The following is a 15,237-nucleotide window of genomic DNA, read 5'->3' on the forward strand; positions in this document are numbered from 1 at the left end:
AGGTTTTTGAACCTTCTGTTAGTTTCATGTCTTGGTCCTTAGTTGTATTGTTGGAACCCTCGTGTATTGTGTTATACTAATTAGCTTTGACCTCCACCTTATGATAAAACTCACTCTTAATATTGCCAAGTAAAATAAAAAGTAAATCAATATTCTTTGTTTCCACATTGTCTGAGTGTGGTATTGTGTTCTGCCACATGTAACATGTCTCTTCCTTCGCTTTGTGGTTATTCGTTTTCTTCACTTTTCTTGCACCGTGAAGTGTTAATTTTCTTTAAAGATCACTTTATGAAAATGTGCCTACATTAAGTAATGATTGACTTTCTTTCTGTTGGCAGCAGACAATTTTACATCTTGTAACTCCCTGAAGTGTCGGGGTATGTCTAGTTTTCTTGTAACCCACCCTCCCTCAGCTCTGGGGGTCATTCATCTCTCACATGGAAAATGTTATCTGAGAAGTAGCAATGAATGAGTGAGTGAAGCACAGTGGCTGTGAGCTGAGCAGTCTTGTAGAGGCCAAAGTAACTATAGAAGCATCCTATGTTTTGTATCCCTCTCCCCTTTCTGCCAGGGGCTCTTCCCCTGCTGTGGCTCTGTCTGTCTCGGAAGGGTCCCACTGACAACTCCTAATGCTCGTGTGTGACATGCATAGATTCAGTTAAACCATTTTAGTGTGCCACTTTCTGTTTTGTTTGCAGAGCTGTTGGGAGATGGCATTGCCCTTTCCAGGATGGCATTTCCTTGCCAGTGGGAGTGGCCTGTTTTGCTTCCTCCTGCCAGCACTGACTTGAAAAGGCTTGCTGACCCTGTGCTCAAGTGCTCCTTTCGCCCCCGGCTGCTGTCCCGCACGTGTGCGCCGCTGCCTCTTTGTCCGCCCTGTCTAGACGTGCTGTCGGCAGAGTGCTTCATGTTCAGGGAGATGACAATACCCAGCGCCGTTGCTGAATTTCAATTGGGCCTTTGCTGGCTGCTTCATTCAGAGCACCTCTCTGAGGGGTCTGCGGCAGCTGCTCTGTCTGGGTTGGGGGCTATTGTGTGATTCCTTCTGTATATTGAGGGGAGTATTCCCAATGTAAGTGATGTCTGTCTGGTGTGTTATTCTTGGATCCCTTGTGTCATTAAAAAAAAATATAAGATAATCAGTTGAATGGCATCCTTTACAAGTATTTCAAGAGGATGTTGTAGTCAAGTCTAATGTACTGGGATTGTTTTTTTCTCTCTCTTCGTTGTTTTAGGGAATTTGAATTTCCCTCATCTGTCAATTGACATTGGAGTACTTTACAGAGATTGTTTATAACACAGCTTCTCTGAGGAACATCTATCTTGGTGGCATGATGAACCCACTGTTTCAAATGTCTGGCCAGTGATTCAGAGTTATCTACTGTTCCAATGTGCCTACTCAGTTTGACATGGGGGTTCAGTTCAAAAAGCATCGACGTTATGTTTGAAAAACGTACAATATCTAATAGAAAGAAATCAAAATTAAAGACTAATGAACAGTCCTCCAGAGAATGGCAATACCATATTCAATTTGCTGCTGCACCTATTGTGCCTGTATTCCTAATGAATTTGTATCAGCAAATAATTCAGTAAACTTTTACAGCAGCACCTTGTTTGTAATGTTAAAGTAAGACATTCTAAATTTGTGTACACATCCGATTATCTTTGGAACTTTCACTCTGCAACTCTTTTGCAGCATATATGAAGGTGTTAAGGATTTCAAAAAGCGTTTCTGCTTCCTTGGTGCTGATCTGCGACCCAGTTAAGTGATTTTATTAAGAAATGCTTTATTACATGGCGTCATTCTACTTTACCTTGTTACCCAGGAAATGTGTATAGTGTGGATGCACCTTTTACATTTTCCTTTGAAATCAGTCAACATTGCAAAGATAAAATCTTTACTAAATTTCAATGATTTTGTAGAAATGTACATATTTGCCTGTTTTTAAACAATGCTACCAAGTTATGATAATAGGTTCTCTGCATATTGAATGTGTTTAAAATATATTGATAGATATATACAGAGAGAGATAGAGATTATATGCAAAAGTTTAAAAGGAACCATTCAGTTTAAGATTTACATTGTGTCAGCTTTTGTTCATGCATTTAATATAATCTATTATTCTCAAACTCATTTAATCCATTCCAGGCTCATTGAGGGTGGTGTCTATCCTGGTAGTGTTGGGTACAAGCAGAAGCACAGGGTGTCAGCTCATGGCAGTGCACTGTCATTCACAAGCCCACATTCACGTATTAAACAAAACAAAAGATTATCAAATTTGCTAATAAAGATTTTTGATTAAAAAATACCACATTCATGAACAGTGTCGAGGCCAGTGGCTCATCTTTCGGCTTTGTGACATTTAAAGAATGTGGTGGTATTCCAGTTGTCTAGCTTTCCAGTTACACATACTGCAGCATGACTATACTGTTGATAGTCAACACTAAATTAGTCTCATGCAAATGAGTGTACCTTGTGGTGGACAGGAATTCTGTCCAGGTTTGCTTCCAGCCTTGTGGTTGATGCTGCCAGAACTGGCTCTTACTCCCAGAGATATTAAAGTTGACTTAGTTCAAATAGTAGATGGATGGATTAATAAGTGAATAGTATGCTTAAGTGTTTTATAGTATAAAAAATAACAAATGTCTAACTGATACACAAGCAAACACAATCTATAAGATATAAATGCAAATAACATTCAAGCTCCCGTCTAATGAACCCTCCATGTGGAAATTACAGCAGTCTATTTGTATGTTTACATCTTGTTTTACATGTTAAGTCACTGGTTACTGAACCTGTAAACAAGTAGGAAGAGGATCCCCAATCAATGGGTTGAGAACTACCATTTACATATACAATAAACCTATACAAAATGGGCAAGTTTACTGATGAAGCCCTGGAAATTCCCTGCATTCTCTGCACAACCCATTCTGCGGTGTCTAAGGCAGCACAACAACAAAAGTGTCCATATATCCATGTATTGTCAAATGCACTTAATCCAGTTCAGAGTCATGAGGACCGTACTTTATCGTGGCAGTACCTGCTGTGTGCAAGGGCATGTACATTTGCAAACTGTTTAATAGAAACTGCATATAATCTGTATGGTGAAAGATGTAATGGCAACATTAATTGAAATTGACAACCTGAGCATTTCTTGCTGTCCTGTCAAATTGCAAGCCTAGGTGATGCATTAAAGATTTGTAATTTGTGAAAGAATAAAAACAAAAAAAAACGGGGTAAATGTTACAAAAGTGTTATGGACCCCTTCCTGTGAGGTATCAATGGTGCCATGTTATCTAAACATATAATATACAGTGTAAGCTTGGAGGATATCGATAATGACAGACAGAAGAGCAGCTTCAGCGACAGACTGCTGTCACTGTCCTGCTCCACAGACAGATTGAGGAGATCGTTCCTCCCCCAAACTATGCGACTCTTTAATTCCACCCGGGGTGGTAAACGTTAATATTTAACATTATACATAGTAATTGTCTCTTTTTTCACCTGCATTATTATCATTCTTTAATATTATTTATTGTATCAGTATGCTGCTGCTGAAGAATGTGAATTTCCCATTGATTAATAAAGTATCTATCTATCTATCTATCTATCGATCGATCGTCACTAAGCTTTGGAAATCACGAAACAGTCACGTTATGTACAGTACTATAAAAGAGTACTATAACACGCATGAATAAATAATACACAGGTATGAAGAAAAGTTCTCACATTTATCGTTCCTCCACAACGCTTCGAGTTATGTCTTGTTCTGCAAGCTCCATTTCTTGCCATATTGGGGGGGGATTGCGGCGGGGTTCTGTCAGTGTCGGGAAGTGTTCTGTACTTGGCAGCAAAACTGACACCCTGTCTCTTTCTCTAAACTTCCTGTCCCACACTGACCATATTGGGTTCTTTGGGCTTTGGTCACTTGGCCTATTCTCTGCTGTTGTGTAATTTCTCCTTAAGGTTCACAGTGATATAGCTGACTTTGAGATTGGCTTTTTTTCTAGAGTTGCCAGTTTGACTTGCATTGTAATGTTATTCTCTTTTAGTGGCTGCTGAAGTGCAAAGAAAATTTCATAACAATATGAAGCGTAGAGGAGATCACTTTATATTGAACAACTTTTTTTTTTTTGCTGACCATTCACGCAGGCAGTCATTCAATGAAGAGACAAGTCATGTGAGTGTTAAGGTCCAGTCCTCCGAACACTCGCCTCTTTACACTGACTTCAGGCATCCAGTTAGCTTCAATTTGCATGCCTTTAAAGTTCCTGTCTGGCCTGCCATGTGTCAGGGTGACATTGTCCACTGTAGTTAATGGAAGAGTTCACTCCAATACCATGTAACTTGGCTTTTTCCCACGCTGTCCTGTCTTGGAATTTAGCCCCATCCCCACAGTGAAGGTTACACTGCCGTCTGTATCCTTTGCAGTTCACAAGAAAGTTCCCATAAAACTAGGGCACCTCCTACACACACACACACAAACACACTCTTAGTCTTTAGACATCGTTACAAGCATCATTGATTCTCTCCCCAGCCAATAAAAACAAGCCCTGTGTGCATACAAAGGAGGGGCAGGTTTTCTCCTTCCTGGGAACTCCCATGACCCCTGAACTTTGCCCTCAGAAAACTTTTCTTGGTGAGAAAACTAAATCTCCCACCTGCTGCTAAACTTTGAGCGGCGGGGCCTGGTGTGCTGTGTTTTACGAGCTGAGCCCAGAATGGAGTGAAAGGCATTTCCAGGGACATCCTGTGCTTCATGTAACCCCCACCAATTCTGAAACTGACTTAATTCAGTCGGGCTTTGGTTGCAGCTGCTCCTGTGTTTCTGTTCTTGGAGAGTTTGTTTGTATTACAGGCTTGATGAGTTTTGCATCTTCACGACTATGGAATGGCAAGATGCCTTCGTGAGTTGGATAGCTTTTGAAGTCTTAAGTTATATGGCACTGTTGGCCTCAGCCTCAACCACACAGCATTGCATTTGAGGTTTTTCTGGTTTTCAGATTTGTACCAATGGCTCACTTTTACAGAGACCACAGAGGCCCACTTCCTACACTTTACAGCAGTTATTCACAAGGGTACTGGCCTCATGTTAATTTTAATGAAACTTTTGAGCTTACTGCATCATGAGCATTCCACCTGCTGTGTCAACAAGTCATTTACACCAGTGGTTCTCAGCTGGGCCCTGGGGGGCACAGTCTACTAAGGGACCCCAGTAAACTTCCTGGGGGGTGACACAAGATGACAACTGAAAATAATTAGAAGTAAAATAGTTAAATCACTAAAAATCAAGCTTACGAGTGGGCTCTCAAGCTTCTCTTTTTAAAGAAGCCTCTTTCATCAATATTCAAAACATTTTTCATACATCATGCAATGACTCAATGTTTTCTCAAAGACCACCTTTAAAATGTGCTTTAAATATATAAATATAGTATATAATTGTGTGTGTATATTATTAAGATGCTTCTTCCAATGTCCTCATCATGTCTGAATGGAGATTGGATGGACTTTTGTTGTTATCAAAAATACTTGCAATGACAAATTCAATATTTTGGAAATTTACTGGTTATTATTTAACCCTAAAAAATGCCTAATTGTTTTTTGTTTGAGTACAAAATTCATGCCCTAGTAAAAATAACTTTTAATTAATGAAAACATGCAGGCTGTTTTTGAAATGGCATATTAATTTTGTATTGTACTTTAAATATACACTTGTGACAAATATACTTTTGTTAATAAACAGAAGTTCAAAAACAAGCACCTTTATCAAGATTGCAACAAAAGTATAAGAGGGTAAATAACTTATGCCCTGTGTAGGAGGACCCTAATATATTGTTGTGGTACACTGTGGGATCTTAGAGGAATAAAGGTTGAGACCACAGGTCTATGCCACAAACACCAGTTACAGTGGTCAGCTATTGGTTATTAACATATTGTATTTATTATATCGGTTATGTTTTGTATGTATAACATTAATGCTATTACTATCATTATTAAAAAAAATGTTTATATTAATCAAAATGAATATTTCAATGTATAGTTTAGTCAAGCTCTCACATTACTGGCATTCTTCTTTTATTCCCTTAGCTGAGGTAAGCATTTACTTCAGACAGTCCATTTCCAGTCTTGCTCCAAGTCTTAATAGGACCTATTCATGTTTTTAAAATTGTGGGAATGATTCTGTTTAACTCTTCTTCGGCTTCCTCTGGAGGGTAGTAAATATGGGTTTGACCACCCACTATTACTCGGAGCCTGGCTGGAAACAAAAGGCTAATGTCAGCTTAGTGCAAGTGTTCCTTGGTGCTGTAAAATCCGCCCTCTTTTCAACAGTTGTAGGCGACAAATCTGGAAATATGTGGATTCAACCATTTTCAACTATCAGATGTGAAGAAGCATATTTTCTTTATCCTGTAGTTTGTCAAATCTAACAATAAAATAACGATAGTGCAGATTTCCAAAGCAGATGATAAGGCCCTGAGCAGATCATTCAGGAAGTGTAAAACGTTATGAAAGATAGGTTTAGGTTTTTGTTTCAAAAATCGTTCCTTAATAAAACTAGATGAAAATTTTTCATAACAAATTAAGCTCTATAATGTTAAAAAGGGTATAAAAAAACCAAATGAAATTGGCCATTTTGGCTTATTTTCAGTTTTATGTTAGCTTCTTTGGTAAGAAGTACAGCATTGTCAGAGGCTTAAAATATGCAGCCTTCAATGAGAGTCATCTAGAAATATCCAGCTTCCTTCAACCATTATATATATATATATATATATAATCTTTTTTTTTTTCTTTTTTTCCTCTGCTGTCTTTTGAGTTGCTTGTCATGTTTAGGCCTTTATTATAAAAATTTGCCTGAAAGTGGGCACAGGGGAAGTGTGTTTCAGAAGACATTGCATGCAGAAGGATTTTTTTTTTCTTTTTAGATTTTAGAATTCAAAGTACACATTCAAACAATTAGTAATATGAGGTAATTATTAACAGCTGAGCAAGACTGAAAAATTAGTGACAAGGTGGAAGTTTTGTCGGTTGAATAGTCAAGTGAGAACTTGGAAGATGAGAGGTGTTTCCAGACATATTGTATACATGCTGCACTATTCTAATACTAATAATGTAGCTAATATAGCTACAAGACAATGTATACACAGTGTGTTCTTGTAAAATATGTTCAACAGATTATCAATAGGCGTAAGTTTGAAATGCTAACTTTGCATCAAGCAGCCCTTATTACTTTTTACTGCAATTACATCATTTTGTTTGTGCAGCCACACAATACATTTGACTCCTGCAGGAGCTCGTCTGCTGGTGTGCCATTTATTTTTAGTGTCTTCTGAATAGAGATGAGCAACGGCCAGCTGTGTCTTTCTGCTCTGCTTGCATTATTAGAGATTCTTCCAAGCACCTGCATTATGTTCCTGAAGAATTCCACATGTTGAGCCTGTTCTGGGCTCTACCAGCACTTACAGGTTTGGTGGATTCCTCGCAATACCATGAAACCACTGACCTCTTTGATATTTGTGTGTGGGTTCTAAGTTGCTGTGGCCAGAGTGCACTTGTTACCAGTTCTTTGAGTTTAATCTTGTCTACATTTACACTTAGAATATAACCCTGATTTAGATTAGCAGGAACATAAGTGGGATGATTATATTACTGCTGTGTTCCATTGGGTATAGTATTGGTGTTTTAGTATGACATAAGGGTTTCTGTTTTTGTCAGTGCTGTTTTTCATGCAGGTAGGGCACTTCTGAGTTTGAAATCTAAGGTCCTTGTGTACTAAAGGTGTTTGTGTAGCACATCTCTTATGCTCCCCTGTGAGAGCACCATATATTTAGAACTGAAAATGCTATAACTTGTTTTTGACTTGGCATTTCATTAGTTGATATTCAAAATAAGCATCAAATAGTCAGCTCTTGTGGTATTTTGTGCATTGTGGTAATAAGCTAAAGAAAAATAGTTGCTGTGAAATTCATTATTTGTGTCAGAGAGGTGGACATAGTGGTTTGCTTTCAATAAGTGGCCCAGTATAGTTGCTTTATGGCACATATATGCAGCACAGTCCATATGCTGCATTGTGTTGGTGCAAAAAGCACTTCGGACTGTTTTGTGAATATCGTCCAACATCCACTGATGTGGTAACTGTAGGTCCCATCTCTAAACTTATGAGAGCATTGTTTGGCACACAAAGGTGCAAATAAAGCTGTTTTTTTTTTTTTTTTGCAAAATTGATAAGAAATTGCATCTTAAAGCCACCACCAGAACATTTGTGGCCAGATGGTACATTGCCTACGCAAACAATTTGGTTCATCTTTGGGTAGGTGAAGCTTAATCACTGTGCTGTTGATCTTAACAGCAGGAATCCTTTTTGTTTGTATAAACTTTTTACAACTCTGGCAGGGGGTAGGGAGGTTCATGTTATTGAGCTTTCTAAGACAAGTTAGTGTGAAAGTAATTGCAAAAGGCAGATAGTGTATGCAGTGGTTAAGCCTCCAGGGACCTGGGTTCATATCTCAGTTTCCTACATCATTTGAAATACATGCAGTTCAGATTGATTGGTGGTTTGCAGTTATCCCAGTATGAGTGAGCCTAGCATAGTGTATGTGATTGGGCAGTGTTACAGACTTGAAGATTGCTTGGGCTTGGTCTGTGTCATACTGCTCATGCCATTCATTCCTTATGACCCATTAATTGCATGACAGGTTCAGAATATTGATGGCTGAAACAATATATGCAGCATATACTTATGCATAGATAAAACAATATTTGCCCATGGGGGAAATGTAGCTTTTTACACACACTATAGTGTAAACATAGACCAGAATGACTGAAAATGTCATAGTAAGGTATTATACATGTTGGTATAAAGTAGAGTAAGGATGTGCAGCATTGTTCATAATGGCACTCAGTTTTGTTTTAATTCCCTCCTTCGCTACCACCTCCAGTGGGTCCAGAGTGCATCCTATAACTGAGCCTGCCTTTTTAATTAGCTTGTTGATTCGGTGGGCCTCTATTGAACTGATGCTACCAGCCCAGCACACCACAGCATAGAAAATTGCACTGGCCATCACAGAGTTGTAGAAGATAAAGGAATGTTGTCTCTCCTTAAAAACAAAAAAAGAGGCTGTTGTGCCCTTTATAATATAGTTCCTCTGTGTTATAAGAACAGAACAGCATGTATTTGATATGGACCAACTCTCCATTGGCTCCCTGAATAGTAACCAGACTTAGTTGCAAAGTCAATATCCAGTTCATTGGTTTTGTTGATGTTAAGATGCAGACGATTATTTCTGCACCCAGAAAATCAGTTCTCCACCTGAATTCTATACATGAACTCATCACCCTTATCAAGACACCCCATAATTGCAGAGTCATCTGAGAATTTCTGCCAAGTGACATGACCTGGTGATATATTTATATGAGTGAAGAAAAAAGGAGACAGGACTGTTCTTTGTGGTGCTTCAGTGTTTTTCATACCCATATCTGAGACATAATCCTTGAGCCTCGCAAAGTGTGGTCTGCCTGACAGGTGGTCCATTATGCAGGACACCATAGGCTAATCCACCTGCATACAGATCTTACCACAGTAGGCTGGGCTTAGTGTTAATGGTCTTAAACAGTTCACCACAAGGATTCTGGTTGAACCCCTGCCACTTATTTATTGTGTAACTTGAAGTGTGGACTTTGCCTTTTTCCAAAAGAAGAAAAATATTTATGAAATCAACAGTACTGTGAGTTCATGGTTGTAAATGACTTTGAAATTGCGTTTTCTATAGATAGATAGATATATAGATAGATACTTTATTAATCCCAAGGGGAAATTCACAATATATTGAAATTCAATATACTGGTTGACTGTTACTGTCTTAAGGTTTGTTTTTTTTTTAGTTTGTTTTGTTTTTTTGGGTAATGGAGTTCTGTTATTCCACTCCAGGGAAATTTTAATCAGCATGGTCTGGAGTTTGTTTATATTTGCAAAGTCTTTCACTGAAATATTCATGGTAATTAATAATTTTTATGTAATAAAGTAGGATTTTGAAATCATTTCTCAGCTGATTGACTACCTGCTGGCACTATATTAGCTGTCACCCTTTAATTCCAGTGTTTGAAATGTTTAAAGGGTACTGTAGTGTCGGAAGAGAGAAAGAAGATTTTTTTGAACAGAAAGCCATTCCGTTCCTTTTTTTTTTGTCTGCAGTTACTCTTTTGTGAAATTGAGACTGGCTCCTAAAGTTGGCACATTAGAGACAGGTGGTAAACCTGGGCTAGCAAAAATATTACTACAGGGATTGAGCTGGAAGTAATTGTCAGGTTTCAAGTGGATAAAGAAAGGGGCATGAACTCTGAGTTAGAAGTTATAAGGCTTTGGGAAAGTCACTAGTAATAGAATTTGGTTGCACAGTATTCCTTCTCATGAGGCTCTTTAGCATGGATCTGTCTGATCCAACTCAGGTGAGACTATGAACTCTTTTCTGATATGTATGCCATTATTATTATTATTACTTATTTTTTGGCTAGCACCTTTATCCAAGGCGACTTGCAGTATTTGGGACACTGTTGGTTACATTTCTTTTTTTGTTTTTCCATTTAGGGTACTGGCAGGTGAAGTGACTTTCTTATGGTTTCATAGAATCAGTAGCAGAATTGAAACCTACCACCTCAGGGACTGAATTGTTCAAAGCGTTAACTGCTAACAAGTTAAATAACTAAAATTGTTACTAGTTTGCTCCTTCTCTGTTTTTCCTTTAGGTTAAGGAAAAAAATTGAGAAGTAAAAGAGAAAGTCCTGGGAATTCCCAGAACATACACGAGTACATCCTGAAAACCATCAGACAACCTCACTGTGCTTGTTGATCAGGTCCCAGACGTAACACAAGTTTTTCAATGCTGTAATGTTTAGTCTGGGTACAACCATAGTGTGAATGTGTCCGCCAAAAGGTTGCTGATATAGTTCCATTTGTTCAACTGCTTATGCTCCTGTCCACAATACAGTTAGCTTTGGAATATGAAGCTTCCATAATTATGTGCAGTATTTTCAAAGTATAAGTTAATATCCTGCTGTCTCTTATGGCGAGTGTACGTTGATGGCATTAGCTCTTTTAAAGCCTGTCTAAGGTTTTTCCTTTTGAAGTTTAGGCATTCAGTCTTTGACATCTTTGTTTCTTTTGCAGCCCAACTGGAGTTCGTCCAGATCATCATCATTGTGGTAGTGCTGATGGTTATGGTTGTGGTGATCACCTGCCTGCTGAACCATTATAAGCTGTCGGCACGTTCTTTCATAAACAGACACAGCCAAGTTCGCAGACGGGAGGAGACTTTGTCCTCGGTAAGTACTGAAATTGATCTCAACCCAATACAACGTACATTATCACAAAGTTGTGAGGAGTGGGTCTGCCAGGCAGCTTTGGCATGTGTTCGCTTCTTGGTACAAGTGGGAAATGTTTGCTTACCACTACCTGTGCATTTTATTTTTGTCTGTACTTTGATAAAGACTATGCCAAATACACTGCTCTTCCATTTCGGGCAAGGATTTTATTTTTGTCATATATTCAGGCAAGTTGTGTGTGTGTGTGTAATAGTGATGTGAACTTGGCATGAAACCACAATGTTAATAGGGCAAGTTAAGTTTTGCCATTTTAAAACAATGGCATGGTTCACATTCATCTATCAAGTTAAGTGGGCATGAGTATTAGTTCAGTGATTGACAGGTGTTCCTAATTTTTCATCCCTATTAATTTTTTTCTATTTTAAACATATTTTTATTATTGCTTTTGCCTTTCACAAAGTAGGAACTCACCTCAGAGTACCAGTCCATTGCAGCTCATAAAGCTGTATTTGTATTCTATTTACTTTCATTCTAATACTCTTATTGTAGAATGAGTACTTTTTGTTTTCGAGGGGAAAAAAACTATTTTTGGATTCTCTTTGTGCAAAGCTTTCTACATCCTTCTGTAATAGTTAATGGCACAAAGGCTTTTCACTTAATGTTTGCTAAGGCTAGCAGGAATCTTGGATCATTATTGTATGCAGATATTTAGCAGATGTTTATTGGCCTTGGTCCATGTTTGTGAATTGTCCTCTTCAAAATTAGAGCATAGGTTTTCAGTCTGTTCAGTTTATCACTGGAAATTGAGATAGTCATTGCAAGATTTGTATTTTATTTTCTGTCAACAGTTTGTTTGATATTTATGTTGTGTTTAGAGTCACTACCATGCCACTAGTTTGTAGCTTTCTGGCTGAGGCAAACATTTCATTGGCCATAAATACACTGTGGTCAGTGTAATTTATTACACTAATTTTTATAAATGGGGTCTGTGTTGACCAGTGATGCTAGAACAGACCCAAGAGCATCAATGCGGCCGTTTTCATATTTTTGACTTGGGATGTTGCATTACTGTGTGTTTCAAGAGAGTTAGCTTTTGGTCTGATCTGCCTGTGACTCCTAGATGGAATCAAAGTTCCCATGGTGTTTAGGGTTATTCCACCAACCTGAATGTGTTTGTCCTTATCAGTAAGTTATGTTTTTCTGGCGTCTCTTCCATGCCCTTTGTGGATGCCAGGACCATCAGATTGTTGAAGTGCATACTTCAAGACTCCAAGATACAACAAGATCCTGCACCTCAAACCTTAGGATTCTTTTTGACTCCTTCACCATCTTCTGTACTGTACATAAAGACAAAGTGCAATTGAACCTCTTGACAGTATTGATTACACAGGTCTACAAAAAAATATTTTTTGTTTGCTACTGGGAATTTCCGACCAGTTCTTTATTAAGTTTTTTTACACTGATTTCATATGTGAAATCGGAATTTAGCTAGCACATTAGGTTTTTGAGATACACATCATTGACATTTTGACACTTTTGAATATCAATATATCAAGACAATATCTGAAGTTTGAACTCTGTCCCACCAAAATTGTTTTGATGTGTTTATTCTGAAAACAAACCAGAAGACGATACCAGCAGGTTCTCCACAAGCTCAGCATAACTCTTTGCTCTGTAACTGCCAAGAAAATTCTGGACAACCTGCACAAATGCACATGCTGCTGATTTAGTTGGCTTCAGTTTCCTTTTGAACTCATAGTCAAGCATCAGTTCATGGATATTGGGACCAACAAAAACACCTTCCTTAGTTTTTTGCTTCACTTTTCTCGAGACCAAACTTATTTCTTAAATGCATTGCCGTTTCTGTCCATCTCCTTGACAAAATGTTCAAAGTAATGGTCAATCTAACAAACAAAATGTCCTGAAATGCAGTGTTATGTTAAGGAAACAGTAAAACCGACTACCTACTGCAGTGTCAAGTCTGAGTTGTGTCATTATGCTTAAGAGTCATATAAGACTTGGTAATCAGTAACAAATATTTTTTCCGCTAATTAAAAAAGAATAATTTTTAAATAAAATTAATAACGATAAAGTAAACAACTCACAGCTGTTAGTGGTGTGTGGCATCCCTAGTAGAATTACCAGTATTTATCAAAACGGTTATCCATCTTTACTTTCCAGTCACTCTAATTGTCCAAGACCTGGAACATCATAGCTAAAAAAAATGGGACATGCTGGACGAAAAAGGTTTTCAGATTTGCAGTCAGCAAGTGAAATTTGTTAAAGAACAGGTGAAAGAATCCCAGTAGCAAAATGCTTGTTGACCAGTGTTATTGGCCCCCTCAGTGAAATTTGGACTTTTTTCTTTAAGGGTAAACTAGAAGATCTATCACCTAACCAATACATTTTTGAACAAAACAGAACATTTTTAAATATTTGATTAAAAGATTATAGTGTTCTCAGTTTTGGGTACAAAAATATACTATATAGTCAGTGCTATTGTATGCATTTTTCTTTTAATTAAAATTCTTAAGCCCTTTTTGTATTGATGCCAATAATTCCTAAGCCTTCTATCTATTTATGCTCTTTGATGTGTTTGCTTTTGTTTTGCAAGGGTATAAAATATGCATTGAGTGGGCAGAAGTAAAAATCTAAAAGTTTTTTGTGATTTTGCAAATTTCTTGAATATACAGCAAAAACAATAATTTTTAATTTCACTGTATGAACACTTAGAAAGCTACAATAAAACTTTTTTGGTACTTTTGTCATGACAATGTGACATCTTTATGTGTTCAATTTCAGCTTGTTCTCGGCTTCCATCTTTGCCATATGGCTTGTTAATTAATCCCAGTTATTTGACTTGTCCTGTCAATGAACCGATTGTTGGGTGGCTTGCTGGTTGTGACCATCTCATGTTTTTTTTTTTTTTTTTTTTTTTCTTGCCCATACTACGATTTTTTTCCATTAGGCAACTTTGTGTCAAATATGAAGTGATGAGTACTAGTAATTAAACTATAAACAAAGTGTGTTTAAACTGTACTCCTCCTGAAACCCTAACCTAGCAGGGTTTAACTCTTACACCACTCTTCCAAGTACAGTTTGTCATGTCCTCCAAACATTTTTTTCCATGAAGTTCTTATCTGTTTTCCTTCTGTTCCCTCATCTTTAGGAAGGAACCTTGTGGCCTTCTGATAGTGCAGCATCCCAACACAACATGAATGAGGTAAGGCCGCAGGACAGCCTTTTATTTATTATGTCTATCAAGTGCATGCTGACATGTTTTGCTATGAATGGCAGATTAGGTCAGTTTTGTGGGCCTCGTTGAAGTTTTTTGGGTTAGGGTAATTTGTGGTTTAGGAGAGAAAGATTTTGTTTACTGTGCTAAAATCACTTTAATGCAGTTTTGTGTTTTTTTTCTCACTTTTGTCTTATTGGGATAATTGATAGATTGATAATGATAGATTCTCAGCTAAATAAAATATGATTTGGTTTAGTGAGTTTTTTTTTTTTTTTTAAACAGTTTTTATACACCATGTTCTAGAAACATCCTTCCTTTATAATACCGAGCCCTCTGCTGCTACAATAGTGCTGGCTGGACTGTATGCTAGGTTGGACTGATGCCCAACCTAATATTTTTACTTGTACTTTTGTTTAGTCTGAACACAACCCTTCCTTCCTTATCCATTACATGCTTTGTCCTAAGCACCACATACGTTTTAGGAATGATCCTTGTCAGTAATGACTTTTTTCTAAACATCCATTATGTAGACCAGCTGTGAAGTATGAACAATGATTTCAGTTTTAGACACAATATTTTTATCAGTCTGTCAAAAAGGAAGCAAAAGCGCATTGAAGTATATTGACTGGATTAAATACAGAGAATTTAGCACACCAGCAGAATTAAACACAAGTAGGCAGAC

At 37.6% G+C, this 15,237-nt stretch overlaps 1 protein-coding gene across 3 annotated transcripts in view; it reads left to right on the forward strand.

Annotated features, from left to right (window-relative positions):
* Positions 1-15,237, forward strand: part of LOC114659463 (protein TMEPAI-like) — a 40,924-nt gene that overhangs the window by 14,378 nt on the left and 11,309 nt on the right. For 2 of the 3 annotated variants that reach the window (XM_028811969.2, XM_028811968.2), the window contains exons 2-3: positions 11,163-11,317; positions 14,487-14,540. In XM_028811969.2, coding sequence (XP_028667802.1) covers positions 11,163-11,317; positions 14,487-14,540 — 209 coding nt within the window. The remainder of the gene's footprint in view (positions 1-11,162; positions 11,318-14,486; positions 14,541-15,237) is intronic. The other variant, XM_051933191.1, reaches the window with a different exon arrangement.

Source organism: Erpetoichthys calabaricus, chromosome 10 (genome assembly GCF_900747795.2).
Source record: "Erpetoichthys calabaricus chromosome 10, fErpCal1.3, whole genome shotgun sequence".
NCBI lineage: Eukaryota > Metazoa > Chordata > Cladistia > Polypteriformes > Polypteridae > Erpetoichthys > Erpetoichthys calabaricus.